This window comes from Pteropus alecto, unplaced genomic scaffold (genome assembly GCF_000325575.1).
Source record: "Pteropus alecto unplaced genomic scaffold, ASM32557v1 scaffold761, whole genome shotgun sequence".
Classification (NCBI taxonomy): Eukaryota; Metazoa; Chordata; class Mammalia; order Chiroptera; family Pteropodidae; genus Pteropus; species Pteropus alecto.
The window spans coordinates 1,292,383-1,304,077 of record NW_006431558.1 but is presented as its reverse complement, the minus strand read 5'-3'; the positions used below and the strand labels follow the sequence as shown (position 1 = coordinate 1,304,077).

General features: G+C 44.3%; 1 protein-coding gene and 1 non-coding gene across 3 annotated transcripts; one reads left to right on the top strand and one right to left on the bottom strand.

The window, feature by feature from the left end:
* Positions 1-6,382: 6,382 nt before the first annotated feature.
* FBXL12 (F-box and leucine rich repeat protein 12) lies at positions 6,383-11,659 on the bottom strand. Of its 2 annotated transcripts, none has more exons than XM_006905903.3 (2): positions 10,399-11,650; positions 6,383-7,788 (listed from the first exon to the last, which is right to left on the bottom strand). In XM_006905903.3, the coding sequence occupies exon 2, from the start codon at positions 7,786-7,788 to the stop codon at positions 6,967-6,969; it is 822 nt and encodes a 273-aa protein (XP_006905965.1). In that variant the 5' UTR covers positions 10,399-11,650; the 3' UTR covers positions 6,383-6,966. The 2 variants fall into 2 exon arrangements, with proteins under 2 accessions (XP_006905965.1, XP_006905964.1); XM_006905902.3 differs by having other exon boundaries at positions 6,384-7,788; positions 11,532-11,659.
* On the top strand, positions 9,625-9,743 carry LOC112471682. Its single transcript, XR_003043373.1, has one exon. It is a non-coding gene; the product is annotated as a 5S ribosomal RNA (ribosomal RNA).
* Positions 11,660-11,695: the final 36 nt, after the last annotated feature.

The window sequence follows — 11,695 nt, the reverse complement described above, 5'->3', positions numbered from 1 at the left end:
GACTGTCAGCTGATTTCTCAACAGAAACTTTACAGGCCAAAGGGATTGGCATGAAATATTCAAAGTGATGAAAAGCAAGAAACTACAACCAAGAGTACTCTCCCCGACAAGGCTATCATTTAGAATCAAAGGAGAGATAAAGAGCTTCCCAGACAAGAAAAAGGAGTTCATCACCACCAAACCAGTATTACAAGAAATGTTAGAGGGACTTCCTCAAGAATAAAAAAAAAAAGATCAACAATATAAACAAAAAAATGGCAATAACTACATGTCTATCAACAATTACTTTAAATGTAAATAAAATAAATGCTCCAAAAAAAGAGACATAGGGTGACTGAATGGATAAGAAAACAAGACCCTTACAAATGCTGCCTACAAGAGACTCACTTCATTTTGAAAGACACACACGAACTGAAAGTAGAGATGAAAAAAGATATTTCATGAAAATGGAAATGAAAAAAAGAAAAACCCGGGGTAGCAATATTTATACCAGCCAAAATAGACTTTAAAACAAAGGCTATAACAAGAGGTAAGGAAGGACCAAATCATCCCACTTTGGGGTATTTATCCGAAGAAACCCAAAACACTACTTCAAAGGGACATGTGCATCCACATGTTCTCTGTAGCATTGTTTACAATAGCCAAGATATGGAGGCAATCTAGTGTTCATCAATGGGTAAGTGGATAAAGAAGAGGTGGTACATATATACAGTGGAATATTACTCAGCCATAACAAAAGAATGAAATCTTGCCAACTGCAACAACAGTGGATAGACCTAGAGGGTATTGTGCTGAGCAGAATAAGTCAGGCAGAGAAAAGACAAATGCCATATGATTTCACTTACATGTGGAATCTAAAGAACAAAATAGACAGACAGAAACAAACTCATAGATACAGAGAACACTCTGATGATTGCCAGATGGGAGGGGGTTTGGGGAGATGTTTGAAAAAGGGGAAGGGATTAAAAAGTACAACTTGGTAGTTATAAAAGTCATGGGATGTAAAGTACAGCATTAGGAACATAGTCAATAATACTGTAATAACTATGTACGGTGTCAGGGGGGCACTAGATTTATTGGGATGATCACTTTGTAAGTTATATAAATGTCTAATCACTATGTTATATACTATATTGTACAATAATATAATATTATATGCCAACTGTAATTGAAAAATAAAAAATTATCTAAAAAAATTCTCACACTTTAACCCCAGCACTGAAGCTGAAGAAATGTCTGTGGATTTCTGGGGAAAGAGGGAACAGTAAGTACAAAGGCCCTGAGGCAAGAGAGTGTTTGGCCTCTTTAACCAACAGAAGAAGCCCAGTGTCTGAAAGGGTCGAAGTGAGTTGGGCAGGACGGAGACTAGAAGCAAGTGAAGTCAGAGGAGTAACAGTCAGATAGCACAGGGCCACCTGGGCAACCAAAAGAATTTAGGATTTATTTGAGTGCAACGGGAGCCTACAAAGGGTCTAAGCTACAGGATCAACATTATCTGATGTATATTTAAAAAAAAAAAAAAAACAGAAACAGGGAGGGCACTTAGAAAGATGGAGATGGCTAGACGAGGGTGGCAGGGGAGGATGGAGGGCGTAGAACTCAGGTATTAAGGCAGAGCCGATGGGTATCTGCTGATGAGCTTGCTGTGTAGTTTGGGGACAAGAAGTCAAGAATGATTCCAAGGATTCACTTTAATCCACTGTCGAATAAAAATAATTCTGGACATTGGTAAAGAGAGACTTCATTCAAAAAGATTATTGCAAGAGGGAGAAAAGGTCTAATGCAATGAGGACACTCCCACCATAAGATTCTGCAAGCTCCTAAAGGTTACGCAGGACAAACTCTCCTTCTGCAGGGAGGAGTAAGCACAGCTCAGGGAATGTCTGCATCTAAGGAGGTGCAACGTAAGTGCCTGACACCAAGGCTTTGATTGCTGAGGCATCCATTTCAAAGACATCCATCTCGAATAAACAGTGCCAGCTGCATGAGTTACTAGCTAAACAACCGGATAAAAAAACAGGCCACCCCACCCAAGGTGTCCGTTTTTAGAAAGCCCTGAGTAACCTAGATAACCTACTGCTTGAATGACCCTGCTTTCCCGCTCACACCTTAATTCCCACTTTTATGGGTTTTTTAAAAAAAATTTTCCCACTTTTATGTTTTAAACTCATCAACAAAGAGTGAACCCACAAATCCCTAGGCCCCACCCTCAACCCCAATAAAGGCAGAGCCCCAGGTGTCCCTCTCTCTTTCTCCCCTCCCCCACTTCCCCCTCTCCCCTTGTGGCCCCTGGGGTACTGTGTACCCTCCCGCCTGTAACAAACCTTGTCTTTTCCAACTTCCCTGACGGTTGTTGCTGTGGCGCACCCTACAGTCATAATAGGGACCACGAGCGCGACACTGGTTTTGGTCAGGGAACCGTCTGTGGGGCTCAGCACAAGTGCAGGCGCCCAGGCGCGCGCCCTAGGCGGTCCTACCGGCAGCCTCACTAACGGTAGGCTGAAACGGACTTGAAACAGCCACACAATCTACTCCAGTCTCCCACGTACTTTATCTGACTAGTGGGTTTGGAAAAAGAAACTGAGCTGCTTTGGTTCACAACCTTTCTCTCTCCCCTTGGGAGTGTGCCAGACCCCAGGGAGAGGGTATTTTGGTCAGGCTGGGACCCAGCAGTAGTCATCTAGAGGAGCCTTGTGGTTGACCAGCTGTGCCATGCCCGAGCAGGTTTGGCAAATTCAGGGGTGAAATAATCAGAAAACCTACTGGGGCCTCATAGTGAAGCCACTTGCTCCAATCCTGCTTTTATCAGTCAGGAAGCTGACATTTTCATCTCTGATTCCTGTGACTGTTTGCAAACTCTGGAGGGAAATTAAGAGATGTCATTGATTTTCTCCCAAGTCCTCAGAGTAGGCAAAGAAAGTTCTAGAAGATTACATGCCAAACGTTTCATAATGATTCCTTCTGGGGCCTGGGATTAGAAAGAGGTTCACTTTATATATTGTTAAAATTCTTTACAAGCATATATTATTTTCCACACTAGGAAAAATATTTTTAACAAAAAAGTGTATGTTTAAACAGATATTCATCATCAGTGAAAGGATAACAATTTGTGCTATAGTCATACAATGGAATACAGTTGTCCCCCTTATGCACAGGGGACATGCTCCAAGACCCCCAGGGGAGGCCTGAAACCGCAGACAGTACCAAACCCTACATATGCTATGTTTTTTCCACACATACACACCTGTGATAAAGTTTCATTTACAGATTAGGCACAGTAGGTTAACAAAAATAATAATAAAATAGAACAATTATAAAATATACTATAATCAAAGTTATGTGAATGCGATATTTTTCTCTCAAAATATCTTATTGTACTGAACTCACCCTCTTCTGCGATGATGTCAGCTGATCATCAGTGCCTACATGATGAGATGAAGTGAGGTGAATGACATCAGCATTGTGACTTAGTATAGGCTACTACTACTGGTCTTCCCATGATAAGTCAGAAGGAGGATCCTCTGCTTCAGGTGATCCTGGATCATCACACCATGACGATGTTGATGGCTGGAAAAACTAAATCGTTTCAGACCATGGTTGGCCGCGGGTAACTGAAACCGCAGATAAGGGGGGACGCTGTACTACTCAGGAACAAACTACTGATTCTGCTGCAACGTGGATGAGTCTCAAAATCAGTACGCCGAGTGAAAGAAATAGGATTCCTCCCCCCCACACAAAAAGTACACACTCTATGATTCATTTACATAAAATGCTAGGAAAAGCAAAATAACTTATAGAGACAGAAAGCAGATCAATGGTTGCCTAGGGACAGAGGTAGAGGGAGGGCGGGTTACCAGGGGCCACAAGGAAACTTTTGGGGATAACAGAAATGTTTGTGGTCATGACTTAAATATGTACAGTTTATTATATGTTAATTATATCCCAATAAAGCTGGAAAATTTTTTTTGTATGTCTAGTTTTTAAATATGTACAGTTTTTGTATGTCTAGTTTTTAAATATGTACAGTTTATTATATGTTAATTATATCCCAATAAAGCTGGAAAATTTTTTTTTTGTATGTCTAGTTTTTAGTCCCTAATGGGGCACAGTTTCTGGGCCATCCTTTCAGACACTGTCACATGTCAACAAGGCAACTTCACATAATGGTTAAGATTGTAGAATAAGATAACTCAAGTTCTGCTATTTTAATAGCTACGTGACTTTGGGCAACTTAATGTCTCTGTGCCTCAGTTTCCTCCTCTGGACCTTCCTCCCTGGGCTGCTGGTAGGAGTACGTGCATGAGGATGGACCACAGCGCCTGACACAAAATAAACACTCAGTAAATGTCAGCTGTTGTGATCGTCCTTAACCTTTACTGGAGGGAGTGTTAATCATGTTTCTATTTCCTATATTTTATGATGCTTTGACACCTTAGGGCCAAAGGGGAAAGACCACACCTCCAAGGGTTAGGTAAGTCCAAGAGACAGCAACTAACCTGAGAAAACACCTTTGAAATGCAAAACAACCAATTCAACTACTTCCTTTGTCTAATTCTCCAGCACTAAACCAATATTCCCTCTGCCCTAAATCACCCCAGGCCCAGGTAGCAGACAACTAGGGACTACCCATAGAGCCTAGAGCCCACTGAATGATTCGAACCAGCCAATTCTAAGCTTGCTCAGCTGCCTATTCTGACTCACTCATTCCTTCCCACAAAAATCATAAAGGCTCTGCCCACACTTTCCCCTCACTCCTTCTGAACAATTCTGGTGGCCCCTCATGGCATGGCAGGCCCCCTTCTCTTGGGAACTGAATAAACTTCTTTCAAAGACAGTCATCTTCCTCCCTGTCACTTTATGGTGATTAAAACAAATCCCCAGTATATTTTTAAATAAAGGGCATAATTAAGCCTCCAGCCCCTAATCCAGGAGAAGGCAATGGTTAGGGGTGGGGGGATCCCAACAACTCCTCAGAGCTAAACCACGAAAGGGATCACTGAAGCAGAGCGAGTCCTCTAGAAGAAAGACAGCTCTAACCAGTGCTGTACTACAGCTGGCTCAAGGCAGCTCAGGAGAACTAATTGCTAAACTTCCAGGAATTTGGGGAACCAGTTTTTAAACTGTTGGTAGCTTTAAGCCAGCCATGATGACAGTATTTACACTACGGGAACCTGCACATGCTACAAATGCTACAAATCAAGGCTTCTCCACCACACCTGCGAACACTGGCTGTTAAACGTTTACACGTGTACCACTGCCTCTAACCTCACAACTGCTGCTCCATTTCTACTGGAAAGGCACTGGGGAGAAGGAAGGAAGCTTTTTATGCCCCCAGAGCTGCTCCAGGTGGGGAGCCTGCAGCCCACCTCCAGGACCACCAGGAGGGCCCAACACAGGACTGGTGTTGACCCTTCCATCATACTCCCCACGATGGACCCCAGACCCCAGGCACCTTCTGCCAACAAAACAGACCTCATTGCCCTCTTTGACCCTTCACCAGTTCCAGACTGGATGGACCTAGTCCCTCAGGTGCTGAGCTGTAACCGCCAGGTTTGGCACAGTGGGGGACAAGTAGACCCCAACCATGGCCTTACTGGGGGAGAACACACATCCCAGTCCTCAAGCAGCCAGATGGGGAAGGAATTTCTGCTCCACCCTTCAGTGGACAAAGCATGGGAAGAACATCCGAGTCCTCTGATGGGTGTGCTTGGAATCAGTAACCACGGGTACCCAGCTCGGTCCCTTCTCTCTCCTGGCTGTGCCCACCACAGAGCAGGAGCACTAGGCTGGTGGGAAGATGGTGAGCCCACAGAGCTCCCCTACTCAGCTCGGGTCAGAAGTAACGTTCATCTCATGGGTTGGCGCCCGTGATCACTATCAGTCTGCCACCTGCACCTTTCAAGTGGTTCAGACTCAAAAGTCAGAAAGAGGAGCCCCTAAAACCTGAGCCACCTGTGAGGTCCCAACCTCACCCCATCATCGCTCTGACTTCACTTCTTCTTGCTCACCGTTAGTTCCCTCGACCACACAGACCTTCTTGTGGTTCCTGGAAAATGCCAAGTTCATTCCCAACACAGCACCTTTGCCTTTTTTGTATTCCCCAGTGCTTCTTGGGGCTGGTTCCCTGTCACCTCTCAGGTCTCAGCTCAGAGGCCTCCTCTACCAAACAGATGTGCCTCGGTCATATGACCCTGGTTTATTGTCTGTTTCTGACACTGTCCTACGGATGTGCTCACCTGTTTATCGCCCCGCCTTCTTCTCGGGTCTTGTCTGTTTGGTTCACTGCTGTGGCCCAGCACCGAGGACAGTGCCTGCAAAATTGGGGGAACTTAGAAACGTTTGCTAAATGAATAAACAGAATGCTGTTTTGGAAAAAAAATGAGTATTTTTCTTTAATAACAAAATAATACATATTGTGGAAAACCTGAAAAATACAGAATACAAAATACAGAAAATACAATCTAGAACCTTCATTAACATTTTGATCATGAGAGACGAGTCACACCTGCACTTCCTGTGTCTCCTCCACACGTGCAGGTATGCCAGTGGTGTGCAGCTGTGTGGGTGCACCTGTAGAGTCCTTCCAGGCCCCTCAGGTCCCCCTAACTCCTAACCACACTCTTCTACATCCATCCTGTTCCTGAGGACAGGCCTGAAAATGACCCTTCGAGGACCCTCTCGGGCCTGGGGCTGGTGAAGTATAAGGCTTTGCAACATAACCATGAGGTAGCTATGGCCCTCCCCATTTCCAGATGTGGGGACCAGGCCTCCAAGAACCTGGCTGATGTCACAGAGGCCACACAGCTGGCAAACAACTGCAACTGTCTGACGGCGCCAAGGCCTCTGTTCTCTACCTGTGGTCTTTGGGCCCTCCAGCCTAATCACCTGCCCTCTGCAAGGTGCTGCTCAGAGGGGCTGGGGCTCGTTAATGAGAAGTGAAGTGGGTCTCAGGGACAGGTGGTGCACTCATATCCACCAGTCCATGGACTCTTTGGGGCAGGCCCTGACGATGACCAGACAGTGGGGCAGCCCCTTACACAGCATCCTCTCGGCCTCTTGACCCTCCCACCCCAGCCCCTGCAGCTCAAGGACCCTGAGCCTGGGCATAGTAAGGCAGGAGGTGATGATTTCAGCTGGGGAAGGCATTTCTGGGGTGATGAGCGGGCCCAGCAGACACAGATTCTCCAGGGCCGGCATTCCCTCCAGGACAGACAGGCCTGGGGCAGAGAGGCCCCTCACGGTCAGCCGGATCTTCCGCACGTCTCGGAGGTGGCGGCTGATGGCTAGGAGGGTGCTGTCAGCCGAGAGGGTGCAGCCCAGCACCTCCAGCCTCTGCAAGTAACTGAGCTCCTGCAGGCTGGCATCCAGCCCCGTCTCAGTCACCCGGTAGGTGCCGCCCAGCACCAGCGAGCGAAGGGCACGGAAGCGCGTCAGGCCCTGCAGGTGCTCATCCCGGAAGGCGGGCACTCGGTCCAGCACGATGCACTCAAGCAAGGGCAGCACGGTGGGGTCCTGCCCCTTGAGGAGCCAGGTCATGGAGATCTCACAGCTGTGCAGCTCCAGGGTTGTCAGGGTGCAGGGCAGGCTGGTGATGGGCACCATGCTCAGGTCGGCCACGTGCAGGCAGAGGCGCTTCAGGTTGGGGCACTTCTGGCCCAGGGCCCTCATCAGGGCTGGGGACAGCTGGGGGGCCTGGGAGCCTGAGAACAGGTAGCCACCCAGCCGCAGGGAATGGAGTCGGGATGCCATGTATCGGCGAAGGAGGTGCCACATGACTTTAGGCCTCATCTGTAAGATCCAGAGATGGGGGCGACCGAGTGAGAGATACAGGCGATCTTCCATGGTCCCCATCTTACTGGAGACAGACAAGCCCCAGTCTGGGTTCTGCTGCTCCCCTGAAATTCCACTGCCGGCCTCACCCGACCAGACACCTCCCCAGGGGTAACAGACCACGTAACCCCGCTGTTTTGACTTCTAGATTTGAACAAAAACAATGGGAGAAAGAGAAGATCATAACAGATCTGTCTTTAGCAACAGAGTGGATTCTCATTATCTTCTGGAATAAGTAAGAAAGCAAAGTGACCCACCAGGAATTTTATCCCTTAATTTTTTTTATTTTTTTATTTTTTTTTTATTCTTCTCTTAATGATCACCTCAGGAAGAAATAAACAACACAAGGTAAAACTGAAAAAGGCTAAAACTGCCCGGGGTAAATTAGATCTACATCTAAAAAAAAATTGTAGCCTGGTAATAGCGAAAGCTGTAAAACTTAACTCTGGGAAGTTACACTTGGTAGAAAACAAACAAAATATAACTAATAGCATTGTGCATTTCACCATATGTATATTTTACCTAAAAAATAAAAAGAAATAAAAAACATAGCATAAATTTTGTTGACGATTTTCCACAGAGGAATCACAGCTTCCTGGCCAAATTTAAACCTGCAAGTTTGCACCCAGTGGAAGGGACTCGCTAGACATATTGGCCACTAAAAAGTAACTCACAACAGTAGAAGCCATGGTTGGCAAAATTTTAAATGGACACAGAGCCAGTGGAAAAATCAACTTTTAAAAGGACAAACCCTTTACGTTTCAGAATATCAAATATTGGCCAGATGTGAAGGAGCAGCTCTCAAGCATTGCTGGAGTAAATTGGTCTAGCTACTTTGGAATGCAATCTAGTGGTTTCTATTAAAATTTAAAATGTGGCTACTCACTACCACCTGTTTTGTTTTTTGAGAATACAGGTGTTTGTGTTTTTGCGTGCTGAGAATATCTCTAGAAGAGCATTTGCTAGGAGCATTTGCAGCCTCTGGGGAAAGAACAGGGTGCCCTGGGTGACAGAATGTGGCGAGGAGACCTTCCTTTTCAGCTTTTACTATTTTGCATATTTTGAATTCTATGTACAATATGTATTATTTTTAAAAACTAATTCCTTAGTTTGTTTAAAGGTACACATCACCTGACCTAGTAATACCTCTTTTTGGGAATTTACTCTAGAAAAAGTGTTTTCTGGCAGCATTGTTTTAACAGCAAACACTAGGGAAAAAAAATGTCCTTTGATAATAGCTACATTGGTAGCAACTAAGAACAAAATAGATCTGAAGATACTAACGTAACTCCTTAAGATGGAAGTGTAGCAAAATGATACCTTATAGGTAAAAGAAAAAATAAACAATACTATATGTTTTATATGGGTACGATTATTCCAATCATAATGGCTAACGTTTATTAAGTACCTACTTTTTGCCAGGTGCAGGGCTGAGCATTGAACTAGGAAGCTTACACAGTACCTGGTCGTGTAGCAGGTATCCAGGAAAATGTCTTGGCCAGAATCTTGTCGCAAGAGAGAGAGAGGACTAAGATTGAACGCAGCCTGACTCCAAAACCCAACCTTGCTCTTGTAACCACTGTACTTCCTTCCTTATACAGACACAAGGGCGTAAATGCATAGAAGATAGTACTCCACACTTATAATAGTGGTTACTCTGGGGAAGGGTTAAGGACACCAAGAAATAACTGTCAACGGCTCTTAGCTTCATCTGTGACAATGCTTCAACCTTTTTTTGTTTTTGTTTCTTTTATCTGCAACGTATTTTGCAATGCATTTAAAAAAGAAAATGGAGTCTACGGCTATGCCACCCTGAACAAGCCCGATCTCATCTGATCTTGGAAGCTAAGCAGGGTCGGGCCTGGTTAGTACTCGGATGGGAGACCACCTAGGAAGACCAGGTGCTGTAGGTGTAAAAAATTTAAAAAATTAAAAAAAAATAAGAGATTGTAAGCTGACAAGGTCCTTGCAATCTGTGAGGTCAACCAAGGATTGCCTCACCTAAAAAAAGAAAAAAGAAAATTAAAAAAGAAAATGGATTGATGAATGCAAGGAGGGAGGGATGGATGGATCGACAGGTGATAGGACAAATGTAGTTCAATATTAATGGTGAGTATCTTGGTGTTCTCTGTACTATTCTCTCAACTTTTATGTATGCTTGAAATTTTTCATAATAAGACGGTGGAAAAATAACTAATACAGAAAAAATGATCATTTTTTAAAAAATTATCTCAGTAAAAACAATTTCTACACAGGGCCGCAATTCCTTATCCAAAACTCTTGGAGACAGATGGGTTTCAGAATTCAGAATTAACGTGGTGCAGACAACATACATAATATCTTCAGTGGGGTCTAGGGCAGCACTCCATTATCGGATTAATATTATTCAGTATAACCTAAGACTAAGCAAGGTAAGGAAAAAGACATTAATAGCCTCACACCAGTTCAGGTCATGCTTTGCCACCAAATAAATTTGGACTAAGCTTACAAAACTATGTTCCATTTTGCAAACTTTTTGATTTTGGATTTGCAGATGAACTGAAGATGCTAAAACATAAATGACCCTACCTCTCAGAAATCGCACTTCTGGGTTACAGAGAAACTTGGACCTGGACACGAGAAGATAGACACAAGGACATTCTTGTGGAACAAGGACCAGCGACGTGGGTAACACCTGGGAGGTTGTTAGAAATTCAGAATCTGGGGCCTATTCCAGGCCACTGAATCATAATCTGCATTTTAACAAGATCCCCAGGTGATTCGTCTGCACAGTAAAGTTTGAGACCCTTATAACACTGTTTTTAATAGGAAAGAGATGGAAATAATCTAAACATCAATAAGAAAATAAACAAATTTGGTATATTCATTAAACAACAATTAAAGGAATGATCTAGATTTACACATGGCCATTATAATAAATCACAAAACTCAGGTGTGAATAAAGCTAGCTGTGGGCAGTTACATAAGTAAAATAACATTTAATTATCTAAATAGAATACCATTATCTAAGCTATATTAACACATTAACAATACTGTATATTGCTTACAGGCTCACACACATAGGAATTGAATAAAAACGTCAAAGGAAGGCTACAATTCCATTTTATAATAGTGGAACTCCTCTGAAGAGTTTCCAAAAGTGCAATAAATACACCTCTATACATACATATATAAATAAACATTTGTATGTGTGTTTCACACAGTCTGCAGCAAAGAAGTGCAAAGGTTAAAATAGGTTAAATCTGGGTAGTGCGTACATGTTCGTTATCTGAAACCATGTTATCCTCTATATATTTCTATATATTTGAAATAGTTCATAATAAAAACAAGAAAAATAAAATGCAAGTGGTAGAAAGTGAAAATGGTTCAGCTGCATCACTCAGGAAAGTAATTCTGGAAATCAGTTGACTGGAAAATGATTTCCCCATGAAAACTCCTCAGTAAGAAGTAATAATCTAATCATCAACCAGCACTTAACATATGCTGACTATGTATATCCCAGGCACTACTCTAAGCTCATTCCCTGCACATTCTCAGTTATCACCTTTTAGAAGATGGGGAAACTGAGGCAGAGAGGTCGCAGTGGAGCAAGTCGGCGACACGGCCCGGACTGCCTTGCTCAAAATCCACGGTGGGAGGGCGGGTCCTCGAGGTCTGGCCAGCCGACCGCGGCCCAGGCCCGCCAGGCTTGCCCCACTTACCGTGTAGAGCGTCAGGTCGACGTGTCGCCACAGCCACCGGTCGTCCACCAGCCTCTTCCAACGGTGACATACCCTAGGGAAGTGGATCCGCCGTTAGAACAAGTCCGACCCCGCCGGGACCGGATCCGCCTCTCCGGTGCGCCCCGCCCAGCCCCTCCCCACCG